Below are 22,417 nucleotides of genomic sequence, written 5' to 3'. Positions count from 1 at the left end.
GAATCCGGGAGATGTGTCCGGCTCCTCCTGATGGGCTTGCATGTAGTACAATATGTTCTCTCAGGATGCAGGGAACTGGTAGAGGGCAATGCCTCCTTCCCTTAGCTGACCTGAGTATTCCTAGTCAGGGTACTGCAGGGTCCACAGATTTTAAGAGGGGAGTGTGGCTAAGTTGCCCAGGATGGACCCTCCTGCCTCAGCCTCCTGTGTAGCTCAGACTATAGGCACATGTTAAACACCCTGCTAAATGGACTTGATTTTTTTTTTTTTTTTTTTTTTTTGTCTTTTTCGTTTTTATCGGTACCGGGGATCGAACTCACAACTGCCTGCTTGCCCCTGGACTTGATTTTCTTCATCAGATGTTATTCATCCTTGCAGGAGAGATGAACAGAGAAAGTAAAGTATTTAAAAAATATTTTTTAAAGACCTAGAATAATTTGGGGCTGGGGATTTAGCTCAGCAACATAAGCACCTGCCTTGTAAGCAGGCGGTCTTGAGTTCGATCCCTGGTACCGATAAAAATGACAAAGACAAAAAAAAAAAAAAAAAGAGCTAGAATAATTAAAGACCTTCCCTTTAGAGGAAGAGAAATATTGGATGGCCGAGCTGACAGGATGTTCCAGCAAATCGTGGCAGCTGGCAGCAGCGATCTGTGCCATGACCTCTCTGCGATCTTTTGCAAGGCTCTGCACATGGCTTTATCTCTGTTTCCAGAGGGGCACTTGGGACCACAAAAAACACACCTCAACTCGGCTCCCAGCTCTGCCCTGGCAGGGATCCGGGACTGTACCTGGCACAGGACTGTACTTGCTGGCCTTGGGAACCCAGTGCCTTTGAACTGTGCTATATCCCTACCCCTTTTTTTATTTTTTATTTTGAGACAGGGTCTTGCTGCATAGCTAAATTACCCAGGCTGGGCTTGAACTTGTGATCCTCCTGCTTCAGACTCTGAGAATGCTGGGATGGCAGGCATGCACCTCCAGAGTGAATTTGGAAAGGTTTTTTGAAGCAAAGCTGCCTGGCATAACCAGGGTGCCCAGGTTCCAGACTCAGCCCTGCTCCCCTGCTTTCCAAGAGCAGAGTTTGTTAAAGCTCCCTGTGGGGCACATGTGGCAAGCTTCCTGGGGACCTGGGCTCTGGCTGCTGTCCTGACCCTCATGCTCAGGCCCCTGGGAACTTGATGGGATGTAGGCAGTGCCTTCTGGGCCCCTGATCAGCTGGTGCCAACCCCGAGCAGGCCTGCCCATGGGCACCGCCTGCCTGACTCAGCCTGGGCTGTGGGGAGGTGAGTGACCACTTTCTAATCCACACGGGGGCTGTGTGCACCCAGTGCTGCCCTGGAGGGGGCTGCCAGGCAGCTGGCAGTGCAGGGGGCAGGACTCAGAAGTGGTGGGTGGGCATCCGTGGAGCCTTGGTCTTGCTTGCCTAGGCCACGACAGGGAGGAGGTACCAGGCAGAGGCTGGGAGCTTGGCCCCACCAAGGCACAGGGCAGGTGATGCCAACCTCCCTCTGGAAGCACAGGGGGAGCCCCAGCTGATGCCAGCTGGACCATGGGGCAGGCGCCAGAGCGAGCCATGCCTGGGGCCTGGTGCGGGTGCCAGGGGAGCAGGCAGAAACCCCAATGTGAGGGAGACACAAAGGGAGGAGTTGGGCCCTGGCCCTCCCTATAGGGCTCCACTTTGGAGGCCTTGTTTGCATGGCATTGTGGGCACGCCTGCCAGCCCTTCATCCCTGGCCATGCAGCTAGGAAAGGATCTCAGTCCTTTGCCAGCACCAGATGGCACACAGGGCCAGCCCTGCCACACCTTTGCCATGGCATCTCTCTGACGTGAGCCTTGCCACGCTTTCCCCACAGGTGGACTTCCGTGGATGGGGCAGGTGTATCTACCCCTGAAAGCAGGCTTGGGGACATCCAACACCCCTGGGACCTAAGCTCTTGACTGAGAGGTTCATGTGTACATGGGAGCCCAGGACCTAGGAGCCTCCTGGTGTGTGTGTGTCTCCCCGCTTCTTCTAACATGACCTGGCTTCTCCACCTCCCACTAGATCTCCCCAGAAAACTGCAGCCAGCATGATGGCTATAGCTGAGGGTTCAGAGATCTGGTTCCCACATTCTTTTCCCTGGAACACTGGGGATAGTTGTGGGAGCAGCCTGATACACAGGTGCTCCCACTGTGGACCTTGGCTCTCAAACCTAGAATTTGGGGATGCTGTGTTTCCACTCAGTCCTTCTGATGGTCTAGAATCAGATGGCCTTGTCTCATCTTCCCCCTGCTCTTTCCTGGGTGCCCCTTGAAAGGCAAGGGCATGGCGCACCCATGGCTGGTGGGGGTGGCAGAACAGTGACTGGGGACCACAGGTCACAGCTGCCCTGCTTGGTCTCCACCCGCCTGGTGGAGAGAGGCAGGCTGTGACATCTGCTCATGCCAAGAAGAGCCCAATCTGAGCAGCCTCAGTGAGAGGAAGCAGGAGGGGCTGCAGCTGTGTCCAACCCCACCCTGCCGCCTGGGCTGGGACATCGGGTCCCAGAGCCCTCTCTCTGCTGCCAGGAAGCATGAGGCAAGGGGAGCACTGGGGGAGGTGGGCAGGACAGCACCCCCATCCTGCTGCCAGGAAACAGCCTCAGAGGTGCCGCATGCCTGACCCAAAGTGCACAGCCAGGGGGACTGGCCTGGTCCCGAGTTCTGGTCCTAGAACTGAGTCCATCTCAGGGGAAGGAAGGAAGCTGATGGGGGTGGGGGTGCCAGGAATCCCGGGGGCAGGTGCAGGAGAAGCAAGAGGGGCAGGACCCTCCTTCCACTTTTTCCTGGCCTGGCCCTGTGTCCAGGACCTCCGGGATGTCACAGCGGAGCAGGAAGGGGATGGGGACCCCACAGTTCTTCCTCCATTCACTCCGGGCCCATGACACTCAGTGCCATCTGTCCCCTTAGCCAAGGATACACTTCTCTCTTGCTTCCGGGGAGCCACACTGTCCAGCCCTGTCCCTGAGTGGCTCTGTGAGCCCTCAGGGCAGGAGCTGGCTTTTGTGTGCCCAGTTCTGCACCTGACATTTAGGAGTGGCAAGGGTAGGGGTTGTAGGGCAAGTGGCTGCTGAGTGAGCAGCGTGGTGACATCACCCAAGGACGTGGCTGGTGGGAGCAGGAGGCTGTAGGCTGAAAAGAGAGGGGACAACGGGTGGGAGTCAGGGTGTGCAGCTAGGGAAAGGGCCTCTTCCAGGGAGTCGGACTGGCCTTGAGCTAAACCCCATAAAGGCCTTGATGCCTTCCACACTGGTGTACAACCCCCAGGCTGGCGGCTGCCCTTTCCAAATCTCCGTGGGGAAAGCCGAAGCCCAAGAATGTTCCCAGAGGCCAGCTCAGCCATGGCAGCCCTGTCAAAAGGCCACATACAGAGCCCCAGAGTAGAAAAACTTGGTTTTATTCAGCCAAGAGCTAGGCAATCTTGCTCTGTGTGATGGCCAAAATATAAAAAATAAAAACCAACAACCACTCAGATGATGCTGGAGAGAAAAATTAGGTACAGGATGGGGCCTGGAGTCCGGAATCCCTGTCGTGTCGGCCCACATTCGCTCCCTGAGGCCGGCAGGGAGGACGCCCCTGGTGTCCGGGCGCCCCGGCTTGTGGGTTGTGGGGTTTGGCTCCTGGGCAGGAGGCTGCCTGGGGAGCAGGGCCTCCTGGGAAGGAGAGAGATTGGCTGTGTGTCCCTCCCAGAGATCAGGATCTAAAGAAAGAAGGGAAAAGCAGGTCAGCGGTGGCTCGAGTCGGGGTCCCCATGGCCTTTCCTGCCAGGAACACTCATAGAGGGCAGATACAGGCCTGTGTCCCGCAGGAATTTGGGTTGAGTCCTTGGCCAGCTTCCAAAGGTAGGGCTCCATGGACCCCCACCCGCCCGGGCACAATCTCAGCTCACCCCCACCCCTGCGCCCCAAATCCTGGATTTGTTTCCTAGACCGTTAGCAGAGCTGCTACTGTCTGGAAATACTTTCCGGCTTGTTTTTTCTAACTCGGTTTTTTTTTCTTCCTTAAGCCTCTTTTTTCCTCTTCAGGAACACGATGGAAACCCACAGGCGTCAGTCCTATGGCCTTTCTGGGAATGCTCTGTCCAGCTTCCTGTGTGCGCTGGCCCGGCCGCCCACCTGCGGTCAGGATCACGGGGCTGCTCTAATAAGACTGGGTCTCTCTGAGCACTTATGTAAAGAGCTCTCGGAGGAAAGGTTTGGCTTCCTCCGTGGCCTGAAGGCCCATGAGAGTGGGAGGGAGGTGGCTGCCTCTCTAATTGCCCTCCCTGCAGTCCTCACGATGCCCAGGGTGCTGCTGGGACAAGGGTGCTGTCCTCATGCCCCTTGGCAGCAGCACGTGGGAGCTGGAGAGGGATAAGGGAACCCACTTCCCCCACATCAGTAGTCTTCTGTGTCCTGCATGCCCCTCCGCTGTTCCCCTCCCTCCTCTCCGCGCTCCTCCCCTCTCTCACCCTCTCCTAGACTTGCTTCCCAGGAACCTTGCAGGGAAGGTTGAATGGCTCATTGAGAGAGGCCTTGGTGAGCCTGAAGGTGCTGGAACCCAGGCTCTAGAGCAGCCGCCCTTCCAGGGCTGGGCAGGTGTCAGTCATTTCCAGTGCCCTTTGTGTTCCTGTACCTCAGGCCCAGACCCTGCTTATAAGGACCCTGATCTCTACTGAACTGGCTGCTGCAGTAAGGGACGGGTGCGTGTGTACATGTGTTCATGTGTTGCTGGGGGTTCCGAACAGGTTAGCAGTACAGGCTAAGCACGAAAGCGCTGACTCTAAGCCCCGGTCCTGGTCCCACACTGAGCCCCTTCCTGAGCCCCACTATGCACACTGGGCTCAGTCTGGACCAGATTCTTGCTACCAGGCCCAGGAACAGCTGTGTCTGGCCACTAGGGTGACCCAGAGCACAGTGCCTCACATGTTCCGGGGGAGGGGGGTGGACACGGGAAGAGCAGGGTGCACACACGTACTGGACAATTTTGCAGTTTGTGGTGGAAACGTAGCGACCTGTGTAGTGGATGTTGCACCTCACCACATTATTGGTGAAGTCAGACTCCAAGACGATGTACTTGGGGTTCACGTGCACCTGAGGAAAGGACAGAGGGGTGACAATCAGGGAGGCTGAGCTTTGCCTGGTCACCAGGGAAAGGGTGAAGAGACAGACAGACAGACAGACTGACTGACACAGAAATATCAGAGACCAAGAGAGACACACATGGGGAGATGGGCAGAGAGCAAAGGGGCAGTGGTGAAAACGTCATCTGGTCCCCGTTATTGCAAAGCAGAAGATTCTGCAGCTGTGGAACCCATGCCTGGTGACCCTGCACAGGGCATTCGGGGTCAGGGAGGTCAGATCCTGCCTAAGAGAGAGGAAGTGAGGGACTAAGTGAGAGTCAAGCCTCCTCTATGTACCTCCAGGGCTTGTGGCTGCCCAGTGCAGCCCTGTCCAGGTGACCCATGGAGGGCTGGCTTGATGCCAGGTGGCAGCTTCTGCCCTGGAACCCAAGGCACGCAACAGTTGCTGAGATGATGACCCAGGCGTGACCCAGACTCTGTCTAAAAAGGAGCTACGGGGAGAGCGTGCTGACAAGGTTAGATTCATTAGAATGGGACCAGCATTATTTGCAGAGCAGTTGGGAACAGAGGCCATACTAGGTAGGCCAGGTGGCACAGGCCTGTAATCCCAGCACTCTGGGAGGCTGAAGCAGGAAGATCAAAAGTTTGAGTCCAGCTTGGGCAATTTAGCAAGGCCCTGTCTTTAAAAAAGAAAAAAGAAAAAGAAAAGGCTCTAGTTGTAATTCAGTGAGACCAGGCCTCAACCTCTAGTACCGAAGCAATAATAAAAGTATGCTCCCTATGGTCGGGAGCCGTACATTCTTTTTTTTTTTTTTAAATCTTTTTCCTTTTTATCGGTACCAGGGATCGAACTCACAACTGCCTGCTTGCAAGGCAGGCACTTATGCCGCTGAGCTAAATCCCCAGCCCTGAGCTGTACATTCTTATGTGGCCTGCATTCCTGAAGCCTAGACCTTACAGAAGCTTTCATTGCTCATATTTGATGAGTGGCTGAACAATGGACAGAAGAGAACACACCTGACATCTTGGGCCCAGGGAGGTGAGGGGTACGGAGCCAGAGAGAGGGCCTCAGGATAGGGCCACAGGGAGTTCCTTTGGCTCCTGAAAGCAGCCTTCCTGCCAGCCCATCTTCCTGCAGGGATAGTCACCTGCCCTGAGCTTCACAGGTCCAGGGAACCTGCAGAGGGATCCCCACCCTCACTTTGTTCCCACACAGAGAAAGCCATGATGGTGTCCCCCCATATATTAAGCTTTTCTGCCTGCCCCCCACAAAGTACAAGGGTGATGGAGTAGGATCACATCATGCCACTGGGCAAGAGGGGACCACCCTGTGAGAGATTCTGGGCTGCAGGGGCCCCATGGCGGGGCAGAGGTCTCTCTGCTCTCTCCCTCAGGGTAGCACAGAGCCTGCCTTGGCCACAGAAAAGATGGCCCCGCAGCTCAAGGGAAGGACCACTGGGGTCTTCCTTCAGATTTGTGCCATCAGATGGACAGGTGGGGAAGTGGGAACACACCCAGCTCCTGGCAGTGGGGTCACCGGTGTGCACACCGCAAGCCCCACCTTGAGGATGTAGTTCCCGGGCTGCACATCGGTTATGTCAATCCACTGGCAGTCGATGTCTGCGTTGTACGTGTCATAGCAGCCAGGACTCAGGCCCTGAGACAAGGGAGAAGGGGGAGCTGGGGTGGTGCTGGTTCCTGGAGGCCACCATTCCCTTTCAGCAGGCTGGGGAAACTTTTCCTCCACACGTCTCCCCAGAGCCCAGCCAGTGCGGTACTGCCCCTTCCGGAGACCCGTGGACAGACAGATGGAGGGAAGACAGAAGGCGGAGGAAGGGATGGTGGGAGGCTGAGGGATGGATGGAAAGATAGGCACAACAGAGAGACAGTCCAGCTGTGCGGATGAACTGATAGGAGAGGGACAGGGTGACAACCAGCTGGTGGGCTTCATGATATCCAGATGGGCAGTGACCTTTACTCTCAAGGAGATGAAACCCCTGGGAAAAAGGGACAGGGAGGGGACTGGGCAAGGGTTGCAGTTCCTGCAGGGCCCTTGATAGCCCCAGGACAGAAGACCCTCCCCATAACCTGCACCCCATACCCAATGCTCAGCCCAACCTGTGTGTGAGAGGTGCACGCGTAGCGCTTGAGGTTCCCGAAGTCACAGGTGCTGTCCTCCAGGCAGAAGCTGGCCTTGTGGCCCTCCGCCACTTTCTTGCCCGTAGCCGCGTCCAGGAGGTCATAGTGGCTGAACTCATCCATGCTGTGGTAATGTCTGGAGGGGTGGAAGGTAGAGGAGGACCCGGTGTTCCCTGGGCCCCCATCCTGTTGCCCTGTGGATGGGCCAGGATGCTGCCTCTGACCAGGCTGGATTCTGAGCCTCTTGGGGTGGCATCTCTGGTGTCCGATACCTCACCAAGTCACTCTGAGGAGACTTCCTCACTTCCTTTATTGGCTCTCAGCTGTTCTGAATTCTAAGCATTTCCATCCCTCACTAGGGTCTGAGTATCCTTGCAGCCAGCGTCCCCTGGGGCCCTGGTCATCACCTGCTTCTCCCAGGGCAGGGTGTGGATAGGGGGGCACAAGGAGGGGCTGGGGTAGCAGGCACTCACTGATGGCAGCTGTGCCACTCCCATGTGTGCCGAGGCCTGTTGGGGAGGAAGTCCGCTGTGCCCTGGTTCTTCACACGCTGGGGGAAACGCAGCAGCACTCGCAGGTCATAGTCAGTGGCCTCAGGGGCGTAGGCTGTGCTGTGGGGACATGGGAGAGACTGCAATGGGACTGGGGTACAGGGACACTGCCCTTGGCCACTGGCGCCCCCAGCTCCCTCCTGCCCCAAAGACCCTGGCATTGACCCAAAGTCCATTTGCCTGGCAGAGCTCCCTCTTTCCAGGGTCTCTGTGGGCCCACGTTGTTGGTTTGACCCGGAAGTGCAAAGCTCACTGAGCCTCAGAGACCTAACTCGCCCTGCCTCCAGGAAGTCTGCCCTGACTGCCCTGCTTGGAAGTCCTGCCTACCTGCCTGGGAGCTCTCCGAGCGCTGCTTGCAGCCCACTCAGGTGCCGCACATGCCCTGTGCTGGCTCAAGGGTAACCAGGCCACCTCCTTCTGCTGGTGCAGACTCAGGGCCAGCAAGCTGCTCTGTCTTCAGGGAGCACAAGTCTGCTGTGCACAGCCTGAATACAGCTCTCTAGCTGCCCCAGTGCCCTACTGAGGCAGGCCTTGCAGGGCAAGAAACCAAAGAAAAGCAGCAGAGAGACAACACGTGTGCACATGAACATGCTTGCGTGTGTGCACACAGGGGCGGCGGCGGGGACAGGATGGCAGGTTATGGCTCCTCCTCCTGCTGACTGCTGACAGCTGTCCTGGCGGCCCCGGGGCTCTTCCCTGCCTCCCACTGAGGTCTGCCTTGCAAGGCCAGAGGCAAGCAGTGGCCAGCTGTGGGATCAGCTCTCCCCGAGAGTCTGTCTGGAGCAGGCGGCTGTGACTCCCGTCTGCCAGGACTTAAGGCCCAAAGCGTTGTCTAGGGGAGGCGGCTTGGAATCTGTCTGCGTCTGGGTTGAAACAAAACATCCTCCTTTCCTCTTTTCGGGTAAACCCTGCCCTGCTGCTCAGCTCAGCACACCGTGGGAAACCAGCAGGGTCTGGGTCTGAGGCCCAGCTTGGCCACAAGTCATGGTGAGACTTGGAGCACATCCCTCCTCCGCCCTGGGTTCTACCCAGGCTGCGGCCCACACTGGGGGAGGCTTGGAGTCCTCCAGCCCTGAAGCTCTGCAGGGATAGTAGGCTCGGTCCTGCCGCTGCTGCACGAGCAAGGGCCCCCTGCTCCACCAGACGGGGAGATCCTCCTCTTCCTCTGCTGGGAGCTCAGGTCTGGGCACCTGGATGCCGTGAAGTCAATGACAATCTGCCCTTGGTCAGACAGACTGCCATTGAGACTCTGTGTGTGTGTCGCAGTGTGGAGAAAAGTCAGCCAGAAGAATGTGCTGTTTACCCAAGGACGACAACAAACAGGACACAAGACCCAAGGGGGCAGGCCAGTCAGTGGCACTAATCCTGGGCCAGGACTAGTTTGCACAATGCTTGTGGCCAATCTGTGATGAGATTAAGGAACTTGCAGCAGAATACAAATCTATCATACCATCAGTCACTGATTCAATGGTCTGACTGACCCAATGAACATCCATCCATCCATCCATCCATCCATCCATCCATCCATCCATTCATCCAGCCACCAGCCAGCCAGCCACAGACTTCCTCGATGAAAAAAGCAATGAGCTGAATCACATTTTGGTACCAGCTCTTTCTCCTGTCATTTTGTGGTCAGCTACTCTGAATGGCTTTGGACTCTCAGTTCTAGAAATGAGAAATGCTAAGAGTCCTAATAGTTCTCCAGACAAAAAATAAGGGTCTAAAGAGAGGTCAGATATAGATATAGATATGTCATGAAGAAACACAGGCACTCCATGAATGCAGCAGACTGGTGCCATTTTACCTAGTCCTTTTGGGACTATGTCCTCGGCATGCACACACAATTCTGAGGCAAGTTCTGTATGACTCCAAGCCTCCGGGAACGACTGTCTACACTCGATGCCTGGGCTCCTATGAACTGGCCTCTTTGACCGATCTTCAGCATAACCTGTAACTGAGGTCTCTGTTGAGACCAGGTAGGGACAGCCTGGACCAGCAAAACCCACAATTATGCTCCTCCTGCAGGCCTGTCCACTCCACAGGACCTTCTGGGCCCTGGGCATGGAAATTTTAGTCCTCATTGGACAGCTCAGATGGGAAATGTCTTCATTCTCTCAGAGTGCCTCAGTTTCCTGACAGGGAACACATTTCCATCTGGGCTGGTGTGCAGATTAAAGTCAAGTTCTTGCATAGCACAGATGTGGTGGCTGTCATTCCATCCTTTCCCCTCCTGGCTTCTTGGGGCAAGTGAGGCAGGCAGAGCCCTGAAAGGCTTGGCCACTTGCAGGCAGCCTGGCTGGCTGAGCACTGGGCTGGATGGCTGTGGGGGACAGTCACTGTGCTCTGGCTCCGCCCCAAGCTCCTTACCTGGCCAGGCACTTCTCCTCGGCAGCACAACGCAGCGAGTACAGGTGGGCTCTTTGCACATACGTGGACGCCTGCACGTAGTTGGGGTCTGGGACCAAGTCAGGGAGACCTGAAGGGGGCAGTGGAAGAAGCAGGGAAAGCATGGGAGGCTCAAGATGTCAGTGCTAATATCCAGGGATCCCCACCAATGCTCCTTGGTGAGGGGATCCCAGGCTCTGAACTGAGGTCAGAGGAGTCAGGCAGAAAGTCCTTGGGGTGGGGACTACTGAGACAGGGTGGTCTTTGGAGAGCTGAAGAGGGTAAATGTTCTTGGCAGGGAGATGGCATGGCGTGAATGAAGGCCAGGGGTCAAAAAAGCAAGGAAGCAGTCTCTTGACAGCCACTTACTCCCAGGATCACCCCTCAGCCTTGGTGGCCAGCCTTGTTTTGTATGGAAGTAACGGGAATCAAACTCTGGACCTTGCACTTGCCAGTCAGGTGCTAAGCCCCTGAGCTATAAAGCTGACTCCAGCCTTCTTCATGAACTACCAGGGCAACCCTGGGTTTCTGACCCAGAGTGGGGGAAGATACAGGGCAGGGCCAGATGGATGCCAGTGGGCAGGAGGTGGGTGGGTTGGGTACAGAGCACTTCCCTTGAGGAAGCTGCCCACCAGCTACCAGCCTGCACTGCCTAGGGTGCTTCCTCCTGGCACAGCTCCTCCTCCCCAACTATCACCTCATTACTTCTGGCCATCACCCCAGGATCTGGTCCCCCTCTGAGTCTGCAGCCTCCGTGCCCAACATGGGGAGGACGCTGCTTCTTACCCTGCAGAGCCCAGGGGAGGATGGAGAGAGAGACTATTCCAGCACTGTGAGCTCTTGAACCCAGCCCAAACCAGAGCCAGGGGCCATGCTTTCTGCCTCAGCCCCCTTCTACCCCCTGGCTCTGTTTCCTGCCTCAGCTCCTCCACCCCCTGGCCAGGCTGCATGAGGCCCCACAGGATTATTAGGAATAAGCAGAAACTAAACTCGGGTGCCAGACCCGATCCCACAATGGAATGGGAAAAGAACAACCCCAAAGTTGTTGTAAGGGGCACAGATGGGTGAGAGGCAGATTGGGCACCCCAGCACTCTGTGCTCCATCACAGATTGGCCACCAGCTTGGAATGGGCCTGGGACTTTAGCCTCCCCTCTTGTCCCCAGGCTCAGGCTCCTGGGAGGTAAATGATGAAATGTGGCTGGAAGCTCCACCCAGCTCCTTTCCAGCCCCTGCTCTGCTCTTGGGATGGTAAGGGGAAGAGGCAGGCATGGTGGGAACTGGAGTCCCATGGAGGGGCTTTTAGCTCCCACCTCCAGGCAGAAGACTGGTGGGGGGCATCTGGTGGCTGAGCCTCTGCCAAGGTGTCTGCAGCACTCGCACACACACATACCCTGGGTTCCCTCCCTGGGGCCCAGCCTCCCAGGGGAGCCTGGTCCAGGCAGCCAGAGTGACTTCACCTAGTTGGAATGGAGAGGAAGTACGGAGTGCAGGGTGGGTGAGGATGAGGTGGCTTCTGGCTAGTGGGGGACATCTTGGCCAGCCTCTGCCCTATTACTCGCACCCCCTGGAATGTTTGCCGTCATTTCCCAAGGGACCCCTGGGCCTCAAACCAGCTGGGAGCTGGTCCTCACCCTCCGGTTCCTGGAAGCCTCAGAGTAGGCAGAGGAGCGGTCAGTCCCTTCCCACCATCCAGGGTCCCGCACCTCACAGGCAGGGCTGGGGCAGCTGGGCCAAGGCCTCACAGGACCCAACCTTCAGCCCCAGACAGTCTGCCGCCCCCATCCCAGCCCAGTCTCTTTTAATAAAGTCTGCACAGATGGTCCAGAGAGCTCTGCCGGCCTGACCCCTCCTCTGCAGGCCGTCATGAGCTGGCTGTGCAGAGCGAAAAGCTGGGAGAGCCAGTGCGAGAGGCCAAGGCATTCGGAGCCAGGCACTCCACTCTGAGTTTTTGATGGAGCCCTAACCACAGTTCCACACCAAGGCCTGACTGTGGGTCACAGACTGAGACCCGATACCTAGCAGCAACTCTGAATCTCAATCTCACTGTCCCTAGACCTGGCCTGCAGGTGATGCACTGAACATGTGACTAAGTGTGCTCTACACCTGTCCCCTGAGTTACCAGAGCACACAATGCCTTTGGAAGTGTGTAGGAAACAGGCTCAGAGAAGGCAGTGAACTGGCCCATGGTCATGAGTGGAGTAGCCACATGAGGAAAATCCCAGGGCCTGACTCCTCCCAAGGGCTCCTCCTGTCTTTCTTTTTCTAAGAATGCATTTTTTTTTTTTTTAGATATAATCTATATGCAATCAAATGCACAAATTCCAGGCACATGGCTTGGGAATTTCTGACAGCTGAATTCAGCTGTGTAATGACCACATCAAAGAAGCCAGGGACTCATTCTGTCATTTGTTAGGCTCCTTCCCAGGGAGACTCTTCCCCTTTATCCCCCAGGAAACAAACCCCTGATCTGTTCATGGACTGCTGTGGATTAGTCTCTAGTCCTTAAATGAAGTCACTTATGATTTTCTTTGTTGCATGCTCTGACCATCACCAGGGCTTCCTGGGGACTCTCTTGATACTCCACCCCAGCTGTGCCCCACCCCACTTAGGCCCTCTTTGCCCCAGAGTTTAGACCATCCCCCTCGGGCTCCCCTGCTGAGGTCCCCGGGAACAGTGGCCCCCTCCCTGAGATGGTATGTTTTTCCAGGGAGGAACCAGGCCTCCTCACTGCCCTCCCAAGGGACATTCCGTCAACAGCCAGGCAGGCAGTGGGCTCAGCCGCTCTGCAGGGCTGGGGTGTGGGGGCAACATTGAAAGGGGAGCAAGGCAGCCTGGAAAGGACTGGGTGCAGGGCGGGGGGGGGGTCCTGCCTGCTGTGCTGGCTCTTATGGCACAGCCCGCCCTCAGGCAGGGTAGCCAACATGAGAGATCAGCTTTCAGCCCGAAAGTGTGCACAGGGGAGAGAGCTCCTCAACAGAGCCAGGGGGAACCAGGAGTTATAGGTGTGCTTTGGGGTAAGCCCGGGTCACATCCCAGACACACACAGTCCTCTACTCTAAGACAGTGAGCTCTGGTGAGACCCCTGTTTGTATAAATGCAGAGAACTGAATTAATCACATTCTCAGCCCAGGGAAAGTCTCTGCAAGGCCCCTCTCACATCCTGCTTTTAGCCTTCCTTCCCCCTTGGCCCTCACTCATGTCCCCAAACACCTGTGTGTCTCTTCCAGTCTGCAATGCATTTGAGATTGGGTGTGTGTTTTTAAAGTCTATAAATGATGGCCTTAGGCAGCTTCTGCCTCTTGATTTTTCAGTCAATGGAAACTTCTGACACCTTCCAAGGAAGTTCACAGCAGTCACTGCTACCCAGGACTCTACAGTGTGCCTCCCTCATGTCCCCTCCAGCTGGGCTCCTTGGAGGAACCCCTGACTCCTGCTCCACACCCAAGAGGGAGTGACCAGCTGGAGGAGGATGCAGATCCTGTTCTGGTCTGACCTCTGGGCACCTCCAGCCATCCTTGGCTTCTTCCCAGGGCCAGCATCACTAGTGTATGTGTGTGTGTGTGTGTGTGTGTGTGTGTGTGTGTGTGTCCAACAACCCTAAGGTGGGGTGGATGGGCTGGCTTCTGGCTAGTGGGGTTGGTCCTAGGTACCATCAGTGGCTGCCACCTGCACCCTCAAAGCAGACACTTACACCCTTACTCTACTGTCAAGTTTCTCGGTGTCCCTGGGTACTAAAGCTCTCTCCAGACCTCAGCATCCACTTCTGGCTGCCCCTACCACACTCCATTCCACTCCACTCCACTCATGGCCCCATGGGGAGCACTTCCCCGGAAGGAAGCTGCGGACCATGGGGCTGGAGGCTGCTCACCACCTTGGCCAATGTGGTGGGGAGGGAGTCAGAGGGTGACAGAGACCTGAGGGATGGTGGAAGCCAAGGCTGCTGGCCTGGGAGGGGCTGGTAGGAGACATTCAGGCCCTGAGGCAAGAGACTCGGAGCCAGGGGACAGGCTGGGACTCTGCATTTTAGCTCCACCCCTCTGGCTTCTCTGCAGGCATCTAGGGCCCAGAGGCTCAATGAGAGGACCTCCTATTCCCCGTGCTGCCTCCGGATAAGCCCACCTGGGTCTGGCACTATGGGGCAGCTTCATGTCATCGCAAACCCAATCTCCCCACGGAGCAAGTGCCTTGCCCTTTCTGAGACTCAGTTTCCCTTCCTGAACAATGGAGAAGGTGGGACTAAGTGACCCTCGAACACGTGCTGCATGGATCCACAAACACTTGCAGATTAAAATACTTTTTCAGTCCTATTTAATCCACTCCCCAGCCATGGCTAAGAGCTCTCGACCTCTGAAGACCTCTGCAGCTCATACTTCAGCAGTCAGGAAATCCTCCCACTTTCTGTCCAAAGCCCTTCCTGCTCATTAGCAATCTGTCCACTCCTGTGGGGGGCGGGGGGCCTGGGGACCGTGTTTCTGTCACCTGCTTGCTGTCAGGGGGCTTCACTTGTTCTGTGGGCTCTATCAACCTCCTATCTAAAATCTGGCTTCCTCAGAGTTCCTACTCCAAGAGCAGACAATGAGAAGCAAAATGGGAGAAAGCCCTAATCTCTTGAGCCAGGGCTGGAGGATAAACAAAGTCCAGCAGGAACCCATCAGCCGGTTGTGAAATATGTGCTGAGCGGGATGTTTTGGCTTGCACGTGGCCAGACTCCAGAGGAGCCCCTAGGTGGGGGGAAGCACAGTGCTGGACGGAGGGTGGCCTTGAATAAAGATGAGCCAGACGGGGCCTCCAGGGCAGAGCCGGCAGCCCTCAGACCTAGGAAGTGATCGGCCAATAATCAGAACATTAAATTGTCAGTGCTGGCCCGGAGGAGCCTCACCTGTGTGTCAAGTGGATGGGTAAGGTGACTGTGGAAACCACATGCCCTTTGGGGAAGGGGCAATCCAGCCCTGGCAAGTGGGCAGGGATGGCTACAAAGCTGGAATAGAACACTCAGTGGCTCCCAAGTGCCCATGGAATCAAGCCTGGGCCTTTAGGCAGCAACTGAGGCCTAAACCTGGCCTTTCAGAATTCTTAACCCTAAGGATTAGCAGGCCGTGACAAGGTTCACCAACAGTTTATTCAGATTTTTGCTCCAATGTCTCCTCTGCAGCTTGACCCTTTCCCCAACTCCTGATCTTCTCACCTACCTCTATTTTACCCACACCACATACCTGCTTCTGTTATTACCTATTTTTTATGTTATATGAGAAAGTATGAGAATTGCAGAGACTAGGATTTCGTCCCTTCTTGCCTGGCACATAAGTAGGGCACCAAGAAACATTTGCTGAAGGGCTGCACTTATTCCTGAGGTATTATCTGCCGCCTCAGCTGGATGAGTATCCCTGAGGGCAGGCGGGGGTGGCACTGTCCTTTGCCTGAACCCAGCTGCCAAGCAGGGTCTCCCAGGTGCACAGCTTTTGAGGGCAGGGTGGGTGTGGGGCGTCCAGCTGGGGGCACCCTCAGCAAAGCCTGCACCGAAGCCCTGGTATCACTCGTCTGTGGTATCACATTACAGTTTGATATTAAGTCCTTTTTTTGGAAAAAAAAAAGCTTCACCTTAGGTTTGGGAAGCACCCTGTTCCACTTGGACCCCAAGCAGTGGGGAGGGTGTGTCCCAAGGTTTGACAGCAAAGGCTTCCAGGTTCTTAACTTTCCATCCGGGTCCCTATGGCATGCCCACCCTCTCCATTAGCAGGTGACAGTGAAATGACGGGTTCTCTGGGTGTCCAGCAGCAAGGAGGAAAAGGACACTCTGGAATCCGGGCTCCACACCTAAAGTCCTCTCTGTCCAGCTGCCTGTGGCAAGGTGGCTTTCTGGTCATAGCCGGGGGAGGGGGACAGCTGCCGTCTGCCCACCCACCCTCGGCTCTGCAGGAATGCCGGGCACAGGAATTGGAAGCAGGTGTGGGCTGCCTGAGCCACCTTCCACCTCCTCCCATTCGTGTTCTCTCCTGCCCAGTGAAGCCATGGCCCTGGGGAGTTTTCCATGTGTTCTGGGCTTGGAAAGGAAATGGGGTGGACACCAGCTGGGAGCTGGGGGGAGGGGTGCCCCTTTGGAAACCAGAGGACATTGCAACGGTGGCCCTGGGTCAGGAGAGACGCAGGAGGGGAGCCAAGTTCAGTGGCAGCCTGGTGCCAGCAGAGGCACTAATGATTTCCCACCCTGCTCTGCCACTGTGCCCAGTGACCCGGATTCAGGGGTCAGCACATTTGGGACCGCAGTTCAAGTTCTGGGATTCTTCTGGAAGTTTAGACAGGAGAGTGACACGGACACTGGCAGGTGGCCCAGAATGTAAGAGACTTTGGAGAGTGGCAGCACAGTGAGGGCCGCTATGGGGCGAACAATGCACCTAGGTCTCCACTTGGCCACCGTGGTCCGGGGACCTTAGGTGGGCTCCTTAGCTTCTCTGAGCCTCGGTGTCCTGCACATCAGAGTGACGACATTCTCACAGCACTGCCAGGAAGATGAAAGGAGAAAAAGAAAAGAAAACGCCTAGCGTAGCTTCAGTCCACCCTGGCAGCTGCTGCAGTCTCTCCCTGCCGGGGTGGTCCAGATCAGGAGCTGGGAAAAAGAGGAGCCTGGGAGTGGCTATGACAGATGGGACAGGAAGTCTGCCTGGGACGAGGCTGCTGGGGACACTGCTATTTACCCTGACACCAGGCCCTCTCTTTCCACTGCCCATCATCTGGCCCTCTCAGATTCCTCAGCCTGGAGGGAGGAAATCATTTTTTTCCTGGGGGAGGAAAAAAGGTGCTGAGCTGTGGTGCTGGCTCTAGGACGAGTGTCTTGGCCTCTCTGGACTCAGTTTCCTCACTGGAGATGCAGGGACCTGGGGATAGGGCCACTGCAAGGATGCAGCAGCTGGTGCTAGGAAGCTCGTGCTATGCATGTGTGTTAAATGCATGCTTTGGGGCCCTCCGGGACAATGACCACCATGCTGTGGATGGACTCTTGGCCCCCACTGTCTTCCTGTCCCCTCTCCCTGTCACAACCAGTGCCTGGAAGATGTAAGCCAACTGGTAAGAGACTCCATGACCAGGAGAAGCAATGAAACACAGAAAACATTTTAAAATAATCACCGCCAAGAACCAGGAATGGATCCAGGTCTGGTGGTGCACACTCGTAATCGCAGCACTCTGGGAAGCTGAGGCAGGAGGATCTTGCAGGTTTGAGTCCAGCCTGGGCAACTTAAATAAGACCTTGTCTCAAATGAAACAAAAAAGGCTGCAGATAAGTGAAGGCCTTTGATTCAACCCCCACTATCTAAAAAGATGAGGAACACAGGATGTGAAGCCATGCAGGCTCAAATCTCAGTTCTGCTACTAACTGTCAGCAAATGATGACCTCATCCATCTACAGAATGGGACAAATGGCGGTGCCTGGCCTGGGGCTGGGAGTCAAGGAGATGATATATAAAGTGTTAAGTCAGTGGAATGTGATTCTTGCCCTGGATGTGGAGGGTGCTGAGGCCCAGGCAGAGCTGATGCAGGCCCTGACACCCCCTCTGCCTGAAATCTCCTGTCATCAGAAGATTGTGAAGTTGAAGAATGCATACATGTATATGGAAGTCTCAAAGCTTAGCCAAAGGTCATCGCTGTCCCCACTATCCCTGCCTTAGGGTTCTGAGTCCGTGTGCTTCTGGGTGGAGCCTGCTTCTGTTCCTCCCTGCAGCCACACTAAGGCAGAAGGGCAGGTGACCAGGAGGCACAGGCAGCCGGAAAGGTGGGAGGACACCTGCGGTCAGGCCGGCTCTCCAGGATTACGTCCTGGTCTGGCCTGAGGCTGGACACTAAGGCTGGAGAGAGAGGAGTAAACCCTAGAAATGTCCTTAAATGTAGGGAAGGCAATGTGATTTCAGGCCCAGGAAGGGCATCCATGGGAGGGGGTGGAGACCTGAGAGAGGGAGGAGAAAGGAAAGGGAAGAGTGGACACTCAAGTCTACTCAGTGTTAGGCTGAAGGCTAGAGATCTGGTCCTTATGGCCCTGGGGAGCCACAGAATGTTCTTGAGCAGGAGAGTCAGTTGGCAAGCATATAGAAGAGAGTGAAGAGGGAGGACTAAACCCAGGGGAGCAGAGAAGAGGTGCTGAGTGAGGCAGGAGAGGAGGCTGAGCATCAGAAAAGGGCACACCCCAGGGGAGCTGGCACAGAGCAGGGGACATGGGGCACCCTCTACCAGAACGTGCTGCTGAATGGGCACTGGATGAGACCCTCTCTGGGCCTAAGTGAAGGAAAGGGGTGCTGGTGGCCGAGGCTGAACTGGCTGGGTAAGGCCCTTTGGGAGCTGGCGGCCATGCCCACACCCACACGCAGCCTGCCAGGCCGGTCTCAGACCCCTGGGTGTGTGGCCAGGACCAATGAAGTCAGCCTCAGACAATCCACCCTGCGCTCCCGCACCAGGCGTGGGGGTCTGATCTCAAGAACAAGGCGTGGATATCTCTACCCTGGGATTTTTTACCATCCCAGCTGAGCAGGGTGAGGGAAGGGAGGAAGCAGAGGCCTCTGTGTGGGCCCCAAACTATGCAGGACCCCCACTTTCCCACCCCATTCTCCACAATTCAGGGGAGCTAATGACCATTCCCTGGGGGACATGGGGTCACTGACCCTCCTTTTGTGGAATCTCCCCGAGTCCCAGAGCCTCTTGCCCAGTGCCAGGGCTGAACTGTCCTCCCAGCTGTCCTCCCCCAAGGGAGGCCTGGACTTGGGGCATGACGGCCTGCTCAGCTTGCACCTGGGACACTGCCTTGCTGGGGTGAAGTGGCTCTGACCTGAAATGAACTGTGGGCCTGGGCACTGCGGCAGTGGGCAGAGGCTCTGCTGAGCTCCCAGCACTCCTCCTCCTGACATGGCCTTGTTCTGCCCCATCTCTGGCCCTCGACAAGCCCTTAGCTGCAAGCCCACAAGCCTGGTCTCAGGCCTGGCTGTGCCAACATTGTGGCATTTGAGGCCTCGGTCTTCTCTGCCCAGGGGTGGGGCCCTCCTGGCTGAGCTTACCCTGAGGTCTTGCATTCTAAGAAAAAATGCCGCAAAAGCCAGACACAGTTTGCTTTCCTGTGTTCTGTGACAGGATGGTGTGAGATGCTAAGGGTGACCAGACAGAAAGGACACATTTCTCGTGACACCATAGAAGGTCCCTATCTGACTTGTCCTAAGCTCCTGCCTTCTCGAGGTGGGACTTGGCATCACCCTTGAGCCATCTTGGCTGGAGAACAGCAGTGTCCCTGCATGGACAGAGGCCAGGCTATGGCACCGGCTAGTGGGGCTCACTGAAGGCTCAACCTTCACCTGATGGGCCTGGCTCAGCAACCAAGGTGGGGAGCAGAGAACCCCAGATGGAGACGGTCATGGCAGCTAGCAGAGACGGGAAGGGGTGGGCTGTGGAGCTGATGTCCACAGGCAGAGAAGCAACCAGGGGATGCAAGGGTGTCCAGCCCTTGTCAAGGTAGGCCGGTCTCTGAGGGCGTGTGTGGAGGCTACCATCTGACAAAGGAAATCTGCTTCCCTCTACACTCCATGTTCTCATGTGCAGACAGCTGTACCTTTCCCCAAAAGGCCACATGATCACCCTGGGAAAAGACAGAGAGTGGCCTATCCTGGGACTCTCTCCAGGGACAGTGCTAGGGTGAGGACTAGGGTAAGTGACATCAGGAGGCATTGGGAGGGGCCACCAAAAAAAAATTCGGTAGCTAAGTAATATTCAATGCTACTTTAGGGGTACTGAGAATGGAACCCAGAGCTTCACACATGTTAAGCAAGGGCTGTACCACTGAAGGACATCCCTGGTCCTTAAAGTAATAGTATAGAGGCTGGAGATTTAGCTTAGCGGCATAAGTACCTGCCTTGCAAGCAGGCAGTCGTGAGTTCGATCCCCAGTACCAATAAAAAAAAAAGTAATAGTGTTAAAAACAAAAGTTAATCCCCCCCAAAATCCTGAAACGAACAATATCTAAATCTCAAATTAAGCCAGGATCCACACTGAGTTTTTCAGTTTACCTCAGGCTGGCTATGGCATCCTTACTGGTTCTATTTAAAACCTTGGTGCATTTGCTTCGTATAGATATTTCAACAGCCCTCAAACGCATTGAGGTATTACTTATCTCAATTGCTGAGTCTTTTTGCATCCCCTATTAAATTGAGTACCCAGGCTAGGGCCTCCTTAGGCTCACCAGTCCCGGTCTGGATGCCCTCCTCCCCCCCCACCCCGGGAGTTCAGGCTCACTGGTCCAGAGTCCTGCTTGGGACAAGGCTCCCCATTGCCCTCTACTCCCCAGCCTTCCCTAAGTCCTTTCAGACCCTGCAGATTCGGGGTTCTGGTGCTTCTGGCCTCACCACGTGAGCTAGTATAGAGGCATCTCAAGTGGAAAAGCAAGGGCCAGGCAGGGAAAAGGGCTCCTTCCCTTTGTCCCTAGATGACCCATTCGGCTCTGGAAGGTGCCTCCTCCCAGTCTGGCTCATCCTTCCAGCCCTTGCCTCACCCAAGTCAGGCTCAGAGGCTAGGTCTGCCAACTCCTGGCACAATGGGGGCTGCTGGATGGGGGTGTGGGGGGGGGTCTGTCCGGCAGCCCCGGGGAACCCTCAGGTGTGGGACGGAGGATAGGTTTGTGCCCCGGTGAGGCTCACTGGTGACTAGGGGTGGGTACTCACCTCGCCCATTCTGACTGGGTCGGTACACGCTGCCCACGCTGAGGCGGCCCTGCTGGGCGCCATTGCGATCGGCCCCGGGCTGGGGCCCCTCTGAGTTGCGCACAGGCAGGTAGGGGGGCTCGAGCACGCGGAAGGGGGGCTGGGGTTCTACCGCACGCGGTGGGGCGTAGGCCTCGGGGGGCATGTTGCCATAGGGTGGAAACCAGCCGAGGCGCGGGCCCTGCGCGGCGTCGGGCGCTAGGTCCGGGAAGGCCTGCTCTGCGCCTGCTGCGCCCTCGCTGTACAGGCTGTGCGCGTAGCGGCGATCCAGGCCGTCGGGGGGCTGCGGCTGCGGCTGCGGCTGCGGCTGCGGCACGTAAGGACGGTCGGGGGCTGGGTAGAAGCCCTGGGCCGGGTACTCGGGCTGCTCCTCGCCGTACTCCTCGTAGCGCACGCGGGGCTGGAAAGGGTACAGCACCCCTGCCGAGGCCACGGCAGCTGCACCGGAGCTCCCGCCCCGGTAGTATACGAAGCCCTGGTCGTAGGTGCGCGCCGCTGGGTCGTAGTTCTCGTACTGGGCGACAAAGGGCGCCTGTGGGTAGGGGTTCTGCTGTGGGTAGGAGGGCACTTGACGGTAAGTAGTGGCGAAGGCCGAAGCCGAAGCCGAGACCGAGGAGGCGGAGCCCCCGGGCCGTTGCTGAGAGACGGAGGTGCGGGCCCGGGCCATGCCCGTGCTATCTCCGACGGCCACCTCGCGCCAGTTGTCCGGCACCTGACCGAAGCCGAATGGGTGTCGCGCTTGGCCACGCACGGTGTCCGAGCCCACGCGCCCGGGCAAGGGCAGCGAGGGCGCCTGGCGACGCCGGAGACCTCCCTGGCTGCGGCGAGCAGGGGCCTGGGGCGCGCCGGCCAGCAGCACCCGCGAGCTACTCTGGGCGCTCTGGGGCCCAGCCGGCACGTACTCGGAGCCCGAGTTGAGCAGGCTGTACACCTGCCCGTTGTTCTCCCACTGGATCAGCTGTCTCCAGCGCCCCTGGTCCGAGTTGGGGTCTGAACCCTGCCTGGGCTGCTGAGCCTGCAGCCCGCGCACCAGGACACACAGCCACATGCCCCACACCAGCGCCCACAACCGCCAGCCGGCGCGGCTCAGAGCCATGGTGGCCCCTCTGCCGAGGCCTGGGGCACAGACAGGCTCTTTGGAGTGCGCCCCTGTGCGCGGTGCTCTTCCCACGGCCTCGAGGACAGGACGGTTCCTTGCCTGCCCCAGCTCTAGCTTTGTCCATGCTGGCCTGGTCCCGAGCGGGACGGCTCCTCCGATGACACCATTTCGAGGCCAAGGGGGCAGGGCAGGGCAGGGGTGGTGCCCGGGCTGCGAGGCTCTCCGTGGGTCAAGGGGCGCTCAGGACCGCCTGGGGGCCTTACATGGCCAGTCCCGCGCTGGCGGCTGCTGGGCTGGCGCGTTCCCACTCTGAATGAATAAGCAACAGGCTGTGAGCGGCGACGGGAGGTTCAGGCGCCCGTCTGCCTGCAGGGGCCTCCTCCGCGGGGCCCTATGGCCCGCCGGGTTTTAGCTATGTGGCCTGGTCCACCGCTC

At 57.0% G+C, this 22,417-nt stretch overlaps 1 protein-coding gene and 1 long non-coding RNA gene across 2 annotated transcripts in view; one reads left to right on the top strand and one right to left on the bottom strand.

Moving 5' to 3' along the window:
• Positions 1 to 3,402: 3,402 nt before the first annotated feature.
• Positions 3,403 to 22,315, bottom strand: Loxl1 (lysyl oxidase like 1). The gene is made up of 7 exons (XM_003462202.5): positions 20,845 to 22,315; positions 10,141 to 10,249; positions 7,696 to 7,833; positions 7,202 to 7,358; positions 6,645 to 6,740; positions 4,978 to 5,093; positions 3,403 to 3,721 (listed from the first exon to the last, which is right to left on the bottom strand). Exons 1-7 carry the CDS (start codon positions 21,977 to 21,979, stop codon positions 3,715 to 3,717), a joined length of 1,758 nt encoding a protein of 585 aa, XP_003462250.3. The 5' UTR covers positions 21,980 to 22,315; the 3' UTR covers positions 3,403 to 3,714.
• LOC134474796 (uncharacterized) overlaps positions 19,446 to 22,417 on the top strand; it is a 22,258-nt gene continuing 19,286 nt past the window's right edge. The window contains exon 1 of the long non-coding RNA XR_010045641.1: positions 19,446 to 19,642. This is a non-coding gene — a long non-coding RNA (uncharacterized LOC134474796). The remainder of the gene's footprint in view (positions 19,643 to 22,417) is intronic.

The sequence above is a fragment of the Cavia porcellus genome, unplaced genomic scaffold (assembly GCF_034190915.1).
Source record: "Cavia porcellus strain 051 isolate PalLab524CR breed Dunkin Hartley unplaced genomic scaffold, mCavPor4.1 scaffold_38, whole genome shotgun sequence".
NCBI classification, from domain to species: domain Eukaryota; kingdom Metazoa; phylum Chordata; class Mammalia; order Rodentia; family Caviidae; genus Cavia; species Cavia porcellus.
The sequence above is the reverse complement of the archived record's forward strand: the minus strand, read 5'-3'. Positions and strand labels throughout refer to the sequence as shown.

Excerpts from the sequence above, each read along its gene's own strand:
- Loxl1 (XM_003462202.5), bottom strand. The coding sequence starts at position 21,979 with ATGGCTCTGAGCCGCGCCGGCTGGCGGTTGTGGGCGCTGGTGTGGGGC. Across the intron at positions 7,834-10,140 it reads GAGGAGAAGTGCCTGGCCAG|CACAGCCTACGCCCCTGAGG; the intron begins GTAAGGAGCTTG and ends ATGTCCCCACAG. Across the intron at positions 7,359-7,695 it reads GAGTGGCACAGCTGCCATCA|ACATTACCACAGCATGGATG; the intron begins GTGAGTGCCTGC and ends CCACCCCTCCAG.